At 42.8% G+C, this 18,301-nt stretch overlaps 1 protein-coding gene across 6 annotated transcripts in view; it reads left to right on the top strand.

Annotated features, from left to right (window-relative positions):
* Positions 1-1,575: 1,575 nt before the first annotated feature.
* The window catches only part of LOC115588251 (probable phospholipid-transporting ATPase IH), a 41,986-nt gene continuing 25,260 nt past the window's right edge, over positions 1,576-18,301 (top strand). For all 6 annotated transcript variants that reach the window (XR_003985299.1, XR_003985298.1, XM_030428708.1 and 3 more), the window contains exons 1-5: positions 1,576-2,099; positions 13,417-13,539; positions 13,797-13,886; positions 15,729-15,809; positions 16,538-16,645. Coding sequence is in view for 4 of the 6 variants with exons in the window: in XM_030428708.1 (XP_030284568.1) it covers positions 2,061-2,099; positions 13,417-13,539; positions 13,797-13,886; positions 15,729-15,809; positions 16,538-16,645 (441 nt within the window). In the remaining 2 variants the exon portion in view is untranslated. The remainder of the gene's footprint in view (positions 2,100-13,416; positions 13,540-13,796; positions 13,887-15,728; positions 15,810-16,537; positions 16,646-18,301) is intronic.

The raw sequence follows: 18,301 nt of genomic DNA, 5'->3' as shown, positions 1-18,301 counted from the left end.
ATCACCTTGATTCCTTTGTTTATGTTCTCTTTACATCAGTGACCTCAATAGAAGCAGCTTTACAGTATCATCTTTGACATTTTCTCATCTCTTAATGTTGAATAGACTCAGCAAAACAAATCTGATAAACACTTAAACAATGTTAATACAGGTCGGCTGTGGCTCAGGAGGTAGAGGTTGTCTAGTAATAAGAAGGTTGCTGGTTCGAATCCTGGCTCCACCTAGCTGCATGTCGAAGTGTCTTTGAGCAAGATACTGAAACCCAAATTGCTCCTGATGAGCAGTTGGCCCCTTGCACGGCAGCCACCGCCATCAGTGTATGAATTATTGTAAGTCGCTTTGGACAAATAAGCATCTGCTTAAAGCCCTTAAATGTAAGCAATGTAACAGGTACCACTCTCAAATGATCTGTTTCTATTGGCTTTATCAATGGTTAATAAATCATTTACTTATTCTTAACAGATCTATTAAAAGCATTTAATAAGGACAACATTTGGATTGTCAGGTTGTGAAAACTAATGTTGACTTTTTCAGCACTTACTTCTACGAAGGTGGCTGATATTATATGGACCAAAATCTAATTATTCATCTCTTATCACCGCTTTCAACTACAGACTTCAGGGTAAAAAGCATTCATCGATTACTTATTAACATAAAAAAATATATATATAGGCTTGATGGCTTCTTAGAAAGTGAGAGACCAAGGAGTTTCTTCCTGGCAACCAAAAATGAGAAAAGGGTGCGTGCATGTGCATTCAGAGTATGTTGTGGAGACAAGCAGCTGGCAGTCAGAGCATTTGAGTGTCTCTGTCTAAATATACACAGAGGTTAAATATACTTTCACACTTACAGTGTATAAATAACGTATAATTATATAGTGTTAATTACACCCTATATACTGCTGGTGGTTTAGTTTACTGTACAACAAAGCAACATATTTCAGAGCATCATAGGTTTTTATGGTCTTTAAGGAAAAGTTTGCCCAAAAATGTAAAAACAATAGTCATTATCTCCTCACTCCCATGCCGATGGAAAGTAAGGTAAGTCGACAAAACATTTCTAGAGCTTCACAGTTTTTCCAAACAACTTAAGTAACTTGTTTTGTTTTGTCTTACATTCTAAAATGCGTCCCCGTCTACTTCAGCTGCTTAAGACAATGCTGCCCCTCCACCTAACACTGCTTGCATAAAGCGTCAACAATAACAAACCGATGATGTTATGATGGTTTTGGAAGCATGGTGGTTACTTTAACTTTACTTTAGGTAAATGTGCCTGATGATACCCAAACACAACTTTTAATCCAGGTTTGGTAATTCAGTATTTTACACTGTGGTATTACTACTTTACTTTAGAAAATGACCTGAATACTAATTAGTATAGTATTTTTCCTGCTGTACGTTTATCACATACTTCATGACACTGGCAAACAATTTCATATTGTTCTGCCCTCTGTAGTTTGCTCTGTGGTGAGTTTTGACAGCAGTCCTGTTTTCTTTACATGTGGACTGAAGCAGTTCTCAGTGCAGTTTTTCACGTATTCTTCCTCAGAGGTGAGAAAAGCTCAGCGCGCATGCGCAGCATAGTCATCTGACGGCTGAGCGTTGTGGACGCTTCGCGTTACCGCTACATCTCGGGCCACCACAGAGCGGGACACAGACAGACTGCCTCCATGAGGGACCGTCTCCTGCGAGAATAAAACCCTTCAGCAGACGAGGACTAGCCGGAGAGACGACCCCATCTACCCGGAGGTTGTGAGGTTCGCATGCCGGGAGCCGTCTCCTGAGATGTAGCCCGCAGCAGCAGCGTCCGTCCGCGGGGCTCGTTGTATCGCTCGGTCGCTGCATGGCTCTACCAGGGGATGCCATGACAATCAGAGCAGCCGACTGAGAGACCGCTGCTCCTCGCTATCACAGACTCGGCGGCGGCGGTGGTGGTGGCGGCGGCGGTGGTGAGCGATGGATACCGGTGGAAAGATCCACTGTAGGTAGCGTTCACGAAGATCCGCGGAGAGCTGAACGTCTCTGTTGCACAGTGCAGTCGCCGCCGGAGCTGTTTGAAGGATGGATTTCAGCCTGCTCCGGAGCATCATCAGCAGATACGTAAGGGCCCCCGTCTGTCAACACTGTCACAACTGTAGCTGTGTGTCTGCGAGTGCAACTCTATATCCACTGCATGTGACATATTCCATTTGCAGTATTGTTTGACCTGACACCTACAGTGTGTGTGTGCGTGTGTGCGTGTGTGTGTGCGTGTGTGAGGGAGATCAGAGATGATCAACACTTTGCTCATCTGCAATGATAAACACGCTGCTCTGGCAGGCCATTGACTGTGGGCTTTACGGTGTTTGTTGTGGAGCTGAATGGGGAATGTGCCAGTGGCTACAGATGCTGGTGGATGTGTAGAATAGAAATCAACTTGGCTGGCCCACTTGCGTTAGCTTTCAGTGAGTTACAACACGCTCGCCCACTAAACTAACCCCTGGTTTTTCCACTGGCCTGGGTCTGCAGGGGGACGTAAATCCCAATCAGGACTCACAGAGAGGAGTTGCAGGGACTCACTCTGCAGAACTAGTTTGTTTCTTCTTCTTTTTTTTTTTTTACACCCACTTGTACTCACTTCCAGCCTGATGGGAAGAGAAGCTGGGCATGTGTACCTAGAGGGGTAAAGCCAGGAGATATGGCCTTTACGTGGCATATATACATATTTCAGGCCATATTTCAGTACACGACGCATGTCTCAATACTTTGAATTCTTCTCATGAAAGAATGTGTTGATCGACATGCTAGGACTGGGTAACAAAACCAAATATCACACCATATTTTTGGCTATGTTGTTGATGTTGCGATATTATTGTAGGAGTCACTAATCATCAGTCATGTCGATATAAAGACCAAGTAGGTAGACACCAGTATTATAACAAGTAGAGCAGTCTGACATGTTCGGAAAATTACTTAACTTTACTGGAACGCAGCCTTTAAAGGAAAAGTTTGCCCAAAAATGAAAATTCAGCCATTATCTCCTCACCCCGGGGTGGATCTAAAATCAGGTGACGTTTCGTAGTCCAAGAAACATTTCTGCAGCATTTTCCTAAACAACTGAAGTAGATGGGGACTTGTTTTTAACGTAGAAAAAACAAAACTTAAAATGGCTCCTAACAGCTCATCCTGTCTAATCCAGCTCTCTGAGATCCCCTGTTGATTTGAAAAGATTTAACTTACAGTTAAAGCCAAAAACTGGTGGAGATAATGTCTTTTCAAATCAGTTTGGGATCTCAGGGCCTCCAGACACTTGGATTACAACGGACAAGCTGTTTGGAGTCATTCTCCGTTTTGTTTTCTATGCCAAATCCCCGTCTACTTCACTTGTTTATGAGAAGGCTGTTTTGTCATGAAGCTCCAGAAATGTATTGTGGGCTACAAAACGTCACGTGACTTTCCAATTATGGGGGTGAGTAGAGAATGACTGAAATTTCGTTTTTAGCTGAACTTTTCCTTTTAAAACCAGGAAACGACAACACTTCTGTCATAACACAGCAATATGATATTGATTATAATATTGATATTGCTCAGCCTTACTAGAGGGACTTTAAATATGTAGAACAACACCTAAACAGATCATCATTATCTGTAATCACTGCTCTGTTAGCAGGAAATGTCCACATTGAAACAGAGCAGAGGATGGTGAGCTGTAACTGTATTACTGGTTGCTCTGGTCTGCACAGGCCGGCGCCTCAGCGCTCTCTGCTTGTCAGCCAGAACAGGAAGCAGCTGGTTGGTGGGCGGCTGAATGAGAGAAAACTCTGACAGTTCGGGTGATGTTCATCAGACCGGGGGGGCAGGTCTGGAGTATCAGCACATCAACCCTTCTCACCTGACCTTAACACCGGCTCAGGTGCTGTGGACATAACTAATGATGAGCTACAGCTATAGTTGGCATGAGAACGCATGTTCCTGCCGTTGTGTGTATTTTATGTACTTTAGTGGTTTGTCAGGCTTGCACCAATGAGTGAGAGAGAGAGAGAGAGAGAGTGTGTGTGTTTGCGTGTTTGTGTGTGTGTGTGTGTGTGTGTGTGTGTGTGTTTGCGTGCAGGCGGGTGACAGTGGAGCTTGACGGATGCTCCAGCAGGGCTAATATCAGGGGAAATCAGATCCATGGGTGAGGCGGAGAGGAGGAGGAGGGTGGGATGGGGTCATCGGACACGCCCCTCATCTCTCACCCTTTCTCCCTTTGCATCCTCCACTCAGCAGCGTTACGAAAGCAGACAAGGAATGAATCATTAATTCAATTATCTGGATATTGATTCAGAATTTGAGGGATGGTTGACGTATGTATCTCATCCTCCATTACGTGCGCGCACCCTCTATTAACCCTGCCATACTCTGAACAGCTGCTCCCCTAATGAGGCTAGGTGGAGGAACAAACATTACATCATGCAAGGTGATTAACATGTGATAAGCAAGGCGTCGGAGCCTTTTCTCTGGACAGAGAGAGCATTACGCTCTCATCAAGGTCACTGCCTCCCATTACTTTAATAATTGTGTTAAAGAAAAGATAAATTAGTACAGCTTCTTCAGCCATGAAAAGATGTACTTCTGATTGAATCCTCTTTACTCCACCGGGCAGGTTTATGAGCCTTTCACTCCGTATCTTGTTCCTTTATTATCTCCTGTCATTGATCTGTGACTTGTCCTCTGCTTAGCTAGTTTTTGGTTTGGCTTATTAACACCATTGTAATATAGTTTTCAAATACAACATATTAGACTTTGTTGTGCATAAAATGATTAATTCAAGGGCCTCATTACAGAATAAACAAACTGCTTGTCCTATTGTCACTGTTAGCTTCTCCAACAGCCTAATGTCACTGTTAGCTTCTCCAACAGCCTAATGTCACTGTTCGCTTCTCCAACAGCCTAATGTCACTGTTCACTTCTCCAGCAGGCTAATGTCACTGTTCGCTTCTCCAACAGCCTAATGTCACTGTTAGCTTCTCCAGCAGGCTAATGTCAATGTTAGCTTCTCCAGCAGGCTAATGTCACTGTTAGTTTCTCCAACAGCCTAATGTCACTGTTAGCTTCTCTAGCAGCCTAATATCAATGTTAGCTTCTCCAACAGCCTAATGTCACTGTTAGCTTCTCCAACAGCCTAATGTCAATGTTAGCTTCTCCAACAGCCTAATTTCACTGTTAGCTTCTCCAGCAGGCTAATGTCACTATTAGCTTCTCCAACAGCCTAATGTCACTGTTAGCTTCTCCAGCAGGCTAATGTCACTGTTAGCTTCTCCAGCAGGCTAATGTCACTGTTCGCTTCTCCAACAGCCTAATGTCACTGTTAGCTTCTCCAGCAGGCTAATGTCACTGTTAGCTTCTCCAGCAGGCTAATGTCACTGTTAGCTTCTCCAGCAGGCTAACATAAAGCTTCCTCCAACAGGCTAACGTCAGTTTTAGCTTCTCCAACAGGCTAACATCAATTATAGCTTCTCCAAAAGGCTTACTTTAGATCAAGCTTTTACAACAGACTAACAACAGTGTTAGCTTCTCCAACAGTTGACTAACCTGTCAGTTATAATATTTTGGTGCTCATGTTCCTCATACAGACGTTAACAACAGTGGTGCCGCTGTTTTTGGCAGTTATTTTGAATTTAGAAAAGGGTCTCTGCCATCCTAACAAAGGATTTACTTGAGAAAATCTAAGTTTGGATGGTTATGTACTATCCTAAGATAAGAATTGTGACCCCAAATTCAGATATGATAGGACTTCAGACTGAGGAAGTTTCTGTTGCCAATGTTTTCCATCATGTTGACACAGTCCACCAAGTGTAATGAAAACCAAGACAAAGAAGCAGACACAATATAAAGTCTGTCAGACAACCAGAAAAGAATGGCTGTGGGTCGTGGCTCAGTGTGTTATGCCAGGACGCCTTAATTTTGACAACTGGTGGGTTAACTGCCACTGTGAGCTGAGTGTAAAGTGTGTTGCCTGATACCCTTTTTTAGTACCTGTAAACAGTCATTCAGGTCCGTCCATATCACAGAACTTTATAAAGACAGGGGGCGTTTAATTTTCTGAGGGGAGAGCAGTCTGTCCTGTTTTCTGACTCCAGAGAATTTGCCGGTGAGCCGAGCCTGTAAAGTGCGCTAAACTGTTTTTGTAAAGAAAAACACGGTGTCATGGTGTTTCGCAGTGCGTGAAGTTTTAAATGGGACATTCTATTGCGTCGCAACCTCAATCTGTTTAACTTTTTGTTCACTCTGTTGGCGTAAAAGAGTAATATATTATATACACAGGGTAATGGGAGCGTGTGTTTGTCTGTGTGGTTGGTGCCCTCTTGTTCTGGTATCGTGTGGGCCAGGAAGTGACGGGAAACGATTGGATTCATAATGAGATTTATCTGCAAAATTACCTCTTGTGTGTTGAACAGATCCTGTGTGTGTGTGTGTGTGTGGGTGTGTGTGGGTTGGGGTCTGGTCCTGTGTTTTTCCAGTGGCTTCTCTTTGGTGCCTTTTTTTTTTTTTTGGACGTCGGGACACAATAATAGCGATGCCGCGATGCCTCAGACGCATTGCAAAGCGTGTGAACTGCATGAGGTCACAATCTGGATAAGAAGGGACGCCGGTATGTGTGAGCGGCGTTTATATTAAAGATACATGACACCACACAGCGGCTTAAATATGTTCCATCCTCTTGCGATAACATTTATATGAGCGCCGTGCCCCTCCGCTTTCTCCTTCCCTCGGCTTTATTTACCCTCGTTCCCTTCTATCATCATCCTCCTTTACGCTTTATCTATGAATGCGTGACTGTTATTCTTGTGCCAGGCCTCTCAAGACCTCAGCTGATAGAGGAGAGAGGCCTCCCTTTGATCAAAAGGGGGGCCAGCAGGTGCCCAAGCGCTGGAGGGCTTTAGAAAGGTTTTCTAGCAACTTTACAGCTCTTTGAGTCCCCGCCGGCTCGTGTTGAAAAAGCAGAGCACGACCTGCTAGATGACTATTTGCCACATTAGCTCCGACTGCAACAAACAGTTAAGGGGCAGTCTATTCCTGTCCACGGCCCTCCTCGAAGATGGGGGGGCCCCTGGCGGAGAGATAGAGGCAGTAGGTGACAAAAAACACGCAGGATTTGTGGTTGGGCAAAAAGCTTCGCCCGCTGGCCTGTGTAGAGTATATCAGAGGAAAACAGCGTTGCGTTGGCGCGCTGGCTCATAAGAATTATTCCATCTCCCACAGCGTGCCCCGGAGACAGAGGTTCATTATAAGACACATTTTTTCCCAAACATCGTATTAGGATGTTGTCGGTGTTAAACGCAGGAGAAATTGAGAAAGAGGGTTGTTTTTGTTCTTGTTTTTGTTTTGTTTTTTCTGTTCAGATTACGGTGGTGGGAGAAAAAAAGGGACAGAAAAGAGGGAGGGGGGAGAGGAGAAGTAGCACAGCTGGATTAAAGACTTATGTAACAGTTGGATCACAGCGAGTCAACTGGGAGAGGAAGCTGGGGCAACAGCGGCACTTCTCACCGCTATTCTCTGGTTTTTGTCGCAGGTATGAAGTCCTTTGCGTCATCAGAGGCCTGGTGGCTTTTGTCAGAGGACTTCATGTGCAGACTGAAGGTCACTTTTTAAGCACAATACTGGTGCATCTATATTTTCTGTCCAACCGATGAGGCAGTTTCCCCCCCAAAAAACTGTTATTGCCTGATAAATGATGATAAGAGCAGGTGGCCCCTCCCCTCCCTGCGAGCTCCGTCCCCTCTATTTCATTAGCTTTCTCCCTCTCTGCTCCTTTTGATGTTGATTCTGCTTTGTTCCAAAAAAGAGGATTGCCCACAGAGAGCACAGTCTAACAAGTCCTCGTTGAACCAAATAAAAAAGCACGAAGAAGATCTTGGGGATATTGTCTGGAGGAGGGGGGAGCACTTCACGTTCATCCTAAAGCATTAGGCTCTCTTGTCAGATCTGGTTTCACAGCGTTGAATTAATGAGAAAAATCCTACACATTTGATCTTCGGTCTGTACATAATTAAGCCTCTGTGTTTGGTCCTGATTCTCGCTATTATGAACTTGCAGACATAGCGAGCTGTCTGTCGCCGCACACTGCGTTGCCATGATGATTAATGGCGAGCGAGTAGCGGTGGAGTGTATGCTGAACAGGTCACCTCCTCCCTTTTCAGCTGAGCAAGGTCTCAACGCTCCTTTTATCTTTGCTCAACGCTACAACAAAATTACCTTCGATTAATACATATTGAATTAATTTAAGATTCTTACCCTTAGTTTATCCAATTTTCCTTTCTCTCTTTTGCATATAGTGTAAAAGATACAAGTTGTCTGTCAGGTCAGTGAAACATGGCCCTTTTTGAGGTTTTGTAAATCAGCCTACTAGGTCAGAAACCATTGATTTGTTATGGTAAATTCAGTCACGCCACTGGGAATCAATGATTTCAAAATGTTTGTCAGGTACAAAGTTATTGTGTTTGTCCTTGCCAGTTGTGTAAATGTTTTTATTATTATCATTTTCCCCTTACATGAACTGCTAATCGATATTCTACGGGGTAAAATCTTCCACAATCCCGCATACAGATGTCTGTGTGTCGTCATGTTATGATGGTTCCGTCCAGTTAACACGAGCAGTTCATTAATCAAGAGCGCAGTCAGAGGAATTTGATCTGTGAGGTAATGAGGGATACCTGCTCAACGCGCTGTGTGCTTCTGCAGTGCAGCACGGCGGGACAGCGGAGGAGGGGGGGTGAGACACGACCATTTAATCAGGCCAGTTAATGGTGTATACCTTTTATTACACCTCCGTGGTAGAAAAGGGGGCTACATCATAGGGCTGGGTATCACCAGGTACCTCGCGATACGATACTATCACAATATTTTGCCCACGATAACGATAATATCACGATACAGCGATTCTGCGATAATCGATATATTGCAAGAAATTTCATCCACGATACATCACGATATCTGTGTCACTGAAGAAATTCAGAATTTTTTGACTGCACTGAATCCATTTCACAGGAATTACAAAACATTGTCAATCAATTTCACATGAATGAAAGCCAAGTAAACTAAGAGTATATTGCACAGTGTCTCTTCTTAACACACACACTGACCACAACTATCATTAAATATCTATATGTGTGGGTTTCAGAGCTACTTAAACCATTTTTAAAATTTTATTTGGTTGTATACCTATGTTTGAATAAAGATAAAGCTGTCCTCCGAAGAGGGGTGGTGGTGGTGGTGGGCCAAAAAAAAAAAAAAAGATTATTATTATTATTTTATTTTTTTACATTTTTAAATATCGATATTTGGCACCAGTGTATCGATAATGTACCTCAGGACGAAATATCGCGATATATCATAGTATCGATATTTTGGCACACCACTACTACATCATGGAGACAGCGCGGGTTGATCACAGCACTGGCCGGGTCAGAGGTCGCTTTTCCACAATGAAAATATTTCCTTTGATGTGCTGTGGCAGAGAGCCTGTTTGGACTCTTAAAGCAGCATCATAAATGGAAGACCTGCTCCTGGTCTCTGACTTCAAATCCAGAGTTTAAACGGCTCAGAGGCCTCTGCTCGAGAAAGTGCACGGCTGTACAGTTGAAAACGAAAGTAGAAGTTGTAGCGGTGGGATGTTATCAAATCCATCCTGTCATCGCTGATGATTGATGGTGATGTAAGACCAGCCTCACTACCAGGAGGAGGCCGTTTCACTGTCGTTAATATAGACAAAGCCTCCGTGTCCTGCAACCGACCAACCAGCCACTTTGTCTGATGGAGTAGTCGAGTGAAGACTGAACAGTGGGCCAGGGGTTGATACGGATCAGTGAGGATTAATGATCAGATAACTACAAACCACAATGCAATCTCTCCGTGTCTCTCTCCATCCCTCTCGTGCAGCCACATTGTCAGAGTGTGACACTCTCTGCAGTGAGACGGAGGGAACAAAGGGAGAAAGCAGCGCAGATAGAAATACGAGGAGATGAGTGATGGAATCAGGGAATTGTGGGTTTATGAGGATGATGTCTGAATAGAAGTAGAACGTAGTGGATATGCCGTATAGACGGAGCTGGCTGATATGCGTTATGATATTACTAAGGAGCTGCACTGAACAATTAGGCAATTCATCAGTTCGTTGTTTGGACTTTTGACAGACTGAATTATTAACATTTGGGGGGAAAAAAACAATCGATAGATTAATGATGAAAATAAGTTGTAATCAGTGACGATCTAACTTGTACATTCTATGATATCAACATAAATCACGATATGTCGTTGTTCTGAATTCTTAATATGAATGTGTTTACAATGTTTATGTTTAGTATCAACGAATCTTTATAAACAGATGCATGTGAATGCAGAATCTGTAGGCAAGACAAGGTTTTGGTATCAGAAGTGTTCAATCACGTTTGAGCAGGCTTTTGTTGCATGTGTGTAAAGAGTTCATGTGGAGGTCAAAGGAAAAGCATTGGCCGTATTTAATTTCGGAACCCAACGGCTATAATCTGATTGTCATTAAGTCTTTATTCGTTTTTAAACAAAATAAATCTGCATTAATATGCAGATGGCTGTTTATAGAGATCATACATCTCTCTCAACTCCATTCTCACGTCTGAAGTTGTAAACAATGACCGGCGCATAGAAGAAAACATGATTGGCCCACATAGCCTGTCCATTAACCGGATAGCTGATGGGTTCCGAGAGGATCAACATATATAATGCACTCTTCTGAATTTGTCTCCTTTATCGCTTTTGTGATGTTTGATTTGTAATCAACTGGTGTCCTGATGAATCAGCAGTGATCAGGGAAACATATTTGGACTTCTGGACTCCACCTGATTGAACGTGTCACTGGTTGCTGCAGGTAATATAGTTCTCAGTCAACCATTAGTAAAGGATTAAAAATTGCAATACCAAGTCTTTTTCACCACGTTGATGATTAAGTTGATTGATCAGCCTCAGATCAGAGCTGTGTTCTACACAGAGGTGACCGAGGACAAATCTGACACGAGCTTGGATTAATCAAAGACACTTCTCCAAAGCTTTGAATTATTAGTACCTGTTGCTACAAGTCTTTGAGATCAAACCCTCAAAAGTAACCTTTGGATTGCCTCTTGATAAAGGGACAGATGTCGGATCTTTTTCTGACTTTTTTGAACATTGTGAGTTTGGGTGTTTTTTGACGTTTTTGCTAATTTCTCAGGGAATATATGTTTTAAGGGGGCTGGTATGTACGATTGAGTACAGTTTAATGTGGATCCAAATGATAAATCCAAATCTTCCAGATTTAAGTATGTTTTATTGGATATTGGATTAGGCATGATTAAATGGGTCTGTTGGGCCGTGGCGGAGGTATGTGCTCTACTGAAGGGCCATTCTAGTTGAAGCTGCGTTTGAGAACTGGAGTGTTGATTAGAGAGCACTGACCATGACACTTAATATTTCCATGACAGATTGTGTGTGTTTTGTAATCTTTGCTTTGGTCAGCTTCTTACCCTCGACTAAAAAAACTCCCAAGTGTTGAATCATCTGGTTATCAGCAACTACAGCTTCTATTTTTTGAACTTGGCATCAGCCCCAGTCTCTCTCTCCCTGTTTGTCAGCCTTTCCTTGTTTTCTTAACACATTTTTCTGTCTTCTTGCCTCTTTTTTTTTTACTGTTTCATTCTTCCATTATGCTGTCATTTCATTCTTTTGTCCGTCTCAGTGTCTTGCACCTGCTGCTCGCTCCCCCTTCAATCTGCCACCCTTTTTCCGCCTCACTTTCCATCTCTCTCTCTCTCTCTCTCTGTCTCTCTCTCTCTCTTTCCATTGCACTGCATCTGAGGGTCATGTTGCCCCCCCAATGTTTTGGAGGGGTCTCAAGTTGGCTGACACTGTTGGCTCCATGTCTATTTTCATCCCACGGCCAACAAGCGCCTGTTGATCGCTGTGGATAAGTTTAGATCTGTGACTCTGTGCTTTTTTACTATCGCGCTCCGCTATTTTGACACAGATTTCTCATTGCAGAGGCCACTATGGAAAGCCCCCATTAGATATTGTGTCCAAACTTAAAGAAGGATGTTAGCTGATAGTTGTTCTCCAGTTTATACTTTTTAAAACTTACGCATCTGAATGCACAAGGTTGCTGAGGAGGCATGTGAACATTAAAAGATTTGGTCATTGGCAGTGATGAGCTACAACTCTGCCAAAAAGTTGAGGACATTTTCAGCAGTGAAGCGCTGCTTCTGAACGAGGTGCTTGTCCCAGAACTTTTCTGCTAATGGTCAACACTTCTGTTTGAGCTGTGTCAGGCAGGCTGCTTTGCCAAAGGCTCCACTCACACTGCCCACTCAGGCCGAAGCATTAGGAGCCTTGTAGGAGGCCAGATGGAAACAAGCAGCTGAATGTTGTGGTCTCTTGACTCTTGATTTTTATTCTTACAGAGCTCACTTCCCACAGTAGTGTGTAATGAAGGACACCTTGGAAAAATATGTGCTGCGTTAAACTCCCAGAATGCACTGTGTTAATCCCCAGGGAGCTACTTAGATGTAATATAGATGAGAGACAAACTAAGATGGAGCACTCGCATACACAGGAGCTAACATGCTTTCATTATTTTGTATCAGTTCATTGGGCTGCTCTAATAAAACCAACAGAAGTGTTATTTTGTATCTGTGTAGCAGAAAAAGAAAAATGGAATGATGGAGCAGAGCGCAGGCTGCAGAGAGGTCCTGCAGGATGAAGCGGAAAGATAAATGACAAATCCACACTTGTGTGACTCAGAGCTGATTCCACCTACACACATCAACAAACACGCACGCAGCCTTTAGTCGGCCCTGTCTTGTCTGCGAGGTTGTTTGTAAAAAGAACAGACTGAAGTCGTGTTACAGTGTTGTGTAACAAATGTTTAATCCAGGACAGTCAGGCAAGGTTCTTACTTAAAGAAGAATTTTATTTGAAATTCATTTGGACTTTATTACAGTTACAATGATTTTGATTTGGTTTTGTTTATGGCGTCAGATTTCATAATTAAATAACGATTTAACGAAATAACCTTTTAATGATTAATTGTTTATCAAACTACTTGGGTCGATTTTACTACAGGAGACTAAGGCTGCAAAATAAAGATTACATAATTAAAATCAAATAATGAACATCAGAATATTTATTTAGAGTGGATCATTAATAGTCCACATTCTGCATTTAGTCGATGCCTGGTTGTGAGGAGGCGTTGGCGTGATTGTAAGGTGTTAGCGCGGGTGGATGACGAAGTGTGATATTTAATTTAGTAAATGTGGTAATGATGATATAAGCCTAATAATAGTAAGTAGGTTATGGATTGTAACAGCCACGTTACCAAGGCTGAACAGTGTGATCTATGTTTTTCTCTCCACCTGTATTTCTATTTATATCTATACATCTCTCTCTCCGTCAGTGTGTGGGGGAGGAGATCTGGGTGGACAGTCGGACGGTGTACATCGGGCATAAAGAACCCCCTCCGGGAGCCGAGGCCTACATCCCTCAGCGTTACCCGGACAACCGCATCGTCTCTTCCAAGGTGAGCGAGCCCGGGAGTCAGCGCCATAACATTGTTTATCATCACTCTATTCTTTAGTTTCATTTTTAGACAACCGTGTAATCTCTTTTGTGGCCACGTTTTTAAGGATGACACACTTCACTTTTCTTGTGTTCGACAAGCTCTGCATCCTTGTTTTCTCTTGCCAGAAGGAGTGAATTATGATGTGCCATTGTTTTCCCTTTTCTGTTTTTCTGTGTGTGTGTTAATAACACTGCTGCTGTCACTCTGTCCCACAGTACACCTTCTGGAACTTCATCCCCAAGAATTTGTTTGAGCAGTTCAGAAGAATCGCTAATTTCTACTTCTTGGTCATATTTCTGGTCCAGGTGAGATTTCATGAAAATCTTTAAACAGTTTCATCTCAGAGACACCTTTCTGTCCCAGATGTACATTTGTTTAAACACATACAACTCAATCTTAGCAAGCAGCTACTGGTAACAGCCTTAAAAAGCACTGCATTTTGAAGTCCATTATGTGCTTTCTTTCAGCTTCCATAACTGGCCTAGTTTGACTTAAAGTGCTTGGCTTCACATCAGGACATTTTCAGGGCAGCTGGAGAAGTTTGACAATTGATGACTTCCCCATTTTTCATGCAGAGGAAACTGAATAGTCTTGATTAGATTGCTAATTATTTCCCAAAATCAAGCAGGTTTAAAATGATATGTGGTGCTACATATGATTATTATCATGGATTATAATTAGCTGGTGCAGATTGTCAGACTTGTTATTGGACCAGTAGAGCCAGAAAACCTATTGAAAACAGATGACTGACGGATGAGTGAATCTGTTACTCAACTTGACCTGGAACTGGAGCTTTTATATCATTATATCATGATAATTATGTAATCAATATTATATCGTTATCGTGATATCAGACTATATATTATATCATGATGTGGCAGAAGTGTCACATCGTGACGTGTGATGGTTTTAAAAGATGCATTACAGTAAAGTGATGTAATATTCTGGAGTTAACAGACCGTCCCACCTGATCTAATACTAGTTTTTATCTGCATAGACATTATATCCACATTACGAATAATTATTTATCGAAAATGTGTTAATATATGGTGAAAGTACCAATCGTCATCCCTACAATATTGTTGCAATAGCGATGTCGAAATAATTGGTCAAATCTTTTTTTTTATCTGGCAGTATTGTTTTAAGTCTGTATCGCCCAGCCCTGCTTGTTGAGACAGTTCAGAAGTTTAGTTGACTAAATTTTCTCACAGAATTGAAATAGATAGAAACAGAAAGAATTTGTTCAGGCTTCTTAACTTATGTCACGGTTCAGATACACATATTGGATGTTGAGACAGTTTTCCTCATAGCCTTATATTAACGTATAAAAGACATCAACATGTCTTTTCAATCGTCTGCGCTAACCAATCAAACGAGTGCTGATGACGGTTACAGTAAGATGTTGCCCTCATTGTTCCCTGATTTCAAAATAAGAGCAATTATCTATGTTTAACAGCTAAATCCTGCACCTGTGCCTGACGTCACCTTCGTGAGGATTACCATAATTTGCTAACATCATATTATCCTGAAATTACATGTATTGTACCGCTCAGTATGTGTCTGTCTAAATCACAATCAAAGTGAAACAGCTGTTTTCCGTGAGACACTGTATAGAACCAAATGCTGAATAATGATGCAAGGACAAATGTATCATAGAAGAGGAGGACGCAACAGTGTCTTTTGCAGCAGTTGCCTCAGTAGACCAGAATGCAACAGAGCTTGGGTGTGTTGTGTGCTGTATGTTTTATCAGTAGCATGTGAAATACTGCACCCTCTCAATGGGACATACTGGGCATGGCACACAACAGTGATGTTTGTACTCCTCTTTCTCTTTGTTGACAAAAAACTTTGCTGTGTTTTCTCTCTGGATCTTCATATATACAGCCCGTAAAAACACATAGGAAAGGAAACATTAAAAAAACACTGGGATATTTCCTGTGTGCAGATGCAGGAAATCCAACAACATTTGATTACCTGGGTACTTTACGTTGCCAGATTGCTGCTTGATTCCTTATTACAGAAGCTTTTTACCCTGCTCTGCACTTCCTTACTCAGTGTTGCATTACTTGGCATCCTCTCCTCTCTGTTGTCCCCCTTTCATCCTCCCCCCTGCATCTCCCTCCCACCGTTTCTCGCCCTCTTTGCAGCTTATCATCGACACCCCCACCAGCCCGGTCACCAGCGGCCTGCCCCTCTTCTTTGTTATCACTGTCACCGCCATCAAACAGGTAGGACGCACACAAACGTGCTCGCATTTCCGGGGAATTTTTCTCGCAATGACCCCCCCCCCCCCCCCCCAAACACACACACAATAACACACTCCAACTCCTGGCCTCAAATACACACACACACAATAACACACTCCAACTCCTGGCCTCAAATACACACACACACAATAACACACTCCAACTCCTGGCCTCAAATACACACACACACACATACACTCTCTCCCAATCGGCTGCTCTATTATCTGTATATACACATTCCTCTCTCAGCGAAAAGGACATGCCATTGAATATGTCTGGTGATGTGAGAAATATGATAATGAATGGTCTCCTCTGTTAATCACTCTAGCTGAGGATCCCATGCCCGGGGGAGATGCATCCTCTCTACTGCGTCCCGGTACTGAGGGATGGGGCACTATCAGTGATAGATGGGGCTGTTCTGGCTAAGGAAGCCTGAGTTTTACTGGGACATAAATCTAAACCATGACATGTTGGCTAGAAATCCAGGAAACAGGTCACTAAGCCCAGGGAGCACAATGCTAATTAATTACTGTGTATGACTTTCACCTCTCCCCCTTCGTCTCATACTATGCTCCGTCCCTGATACTCTCTGCACAATAATCTATATTCTCTGTTTTCCCCCAAGCCCCGTGCCAACAAACACAGTGGCTTCCTCTTCCTTTTCCCTTACGGTCTTGTTCTGTCTTTCTCTGTCGCTGCGTCTCTCTCAGGGCTACGAGGACTGGCTCAGACACAAGGCTGACTGCTCTATAAATGAGTGTCCGGTGGACGTGGTGCAGCGGGGGAAGGTGGTGAGGACGCAAAGTCACAAGCTACGGGTAAGAATGGCCTCATTAGAGCAGTATAGCACCTGAGGCCACAAAGCAACACTACAGTACTGCTGCATCGCTTACTTTTTCTATAACTGACTCTCACCCCCACCCACCCCCCCCTTCTCCTTCTCTCTGCAGTCCTCTCTAACTTTGTTTCCCTCCTTTCTCACTCTCTCCTGTCTTTTTTCTAACAATTAATTGCCCATGAAACTGTAGTAGAGGAACAATTACAGTGTCCCCTGGTGCGCGATGTGAGAGTCCCCCTGGAAGATGAACAGGACTGATGTATTTCATACGTTTGAATGTTTCTGTCATCATCCCTTGATGTTCTCTTACGTCATTCTGATGCAACAGCAGATCACTGCTTGGTACTATGGCCCAGTCTAATTCCTGAAAATGCCGTTAGACTCCACACAAAACCAACATTTGATACTATTTACATGTTTTGGCAATAACGTTCTGTAAGTGCATGTTGATGAAGGTTCTGAGTCATCCAGGTCATCATAAATCTAGGTGCTGTATCTTAGGCAACTGGACTTGTTTTCCTCCTGAAGAACTGAAGAAGCCTCTTGGATGGGAGCTGAAACGTCTTCAAGAAGTTGAAACAAGTCCAGTTGCCTACAATACAGCACTTAGGTTTTCTGTAAGTGTGTTTTTATACAGCAGTTTTTGTAGTCACTGATTCCGAAAGGTCTCAACTAGCAAAGTCCCCTATTGGCTTTGAGAGGGTTCAATTTGAGTGTAAGGCAGCACGGATAATTGGATTGACAATTTGATGAGATTGAGTTCAATTGAGTCAGTTGACACATTGACCTCCAGCTGTTGATGTAGGTATATACATGGATGGCGATTTTGATGTTACTCAGATTTGACATTGGTTACAACAACAGCCCAAAGAGACAGGGATAAAACCTGACTATTTGCCACATTTCTGTGTACTTTGTAATATATTTACATACATGTACTCACGTCAGCTAGCTATTGTCAATCAAGAGCTGCATTTAATCATTACAGAGTAGTTATAATGGTAAGAAATTAAGAAATACTAGGTTTAAAGGTATTGAAGCTTTATTTATTGCCTGCGTCTGGTGATGCAATTACAGGTCACTCACAGAGGGTCAGATTGACTGAACAATAATATTAATACTTACATTCAAATGCACGTATATTGTAGGGAGACGCTACCACAGTAGGTCAAAATGTCTACTTCCAGTGCATATTTAAACAAAACATTTATAACAAATCAACAAAACATGGTTGAAATCATAACATGAAAAGATTTCATGTTATGCTTAATTAAGGGTGTGGCCGCATTGAGTTAGCCGCTAGCTGTATGGCTAACTGTCAGCAACCAGGCTTCATTGTGCTGCCTCTTTGCCCTATTTTTGATTGAGTTACGATGAGCCCGGCATTGCCAGGACTGCGAGCCGTAGCCACAGCACTGACCTTCACAGTGGCTCTTCACAAACGTATTGCCAATGTCACAGATACTACGACCCTGATTCACACAGGCTATGAGTGTGACACAAGGCTGAATCCACATAGTCCACGTTTTGTTTGACTGTTTGCTCTGAGACCTGTATTTTTTATAAACGCTTGCAGTTCAAACTAATAACAAGTGTCACCAAATCAACCAGGAATGAGCTCTCACAGGATAGGTCT

The sequence above is a fragment of the Sparus aurata genome, chromosome 9 (genome assembly GCF_900880675.1).
Source record: "Sparus aurata chromosome 9, fSpaAur1.1, whole genome shotgun sequence".
Classification (NCBI taxonomy): domain Eukaryota; kingdom Metazoa; phylum Chordata; class Actinopteri; order Spariformes; family Sparidae; genus Sparus; species Sparus aurata.
This window is presented reverse-complemented; position numbering and strand designations above follow the sequence as displayed.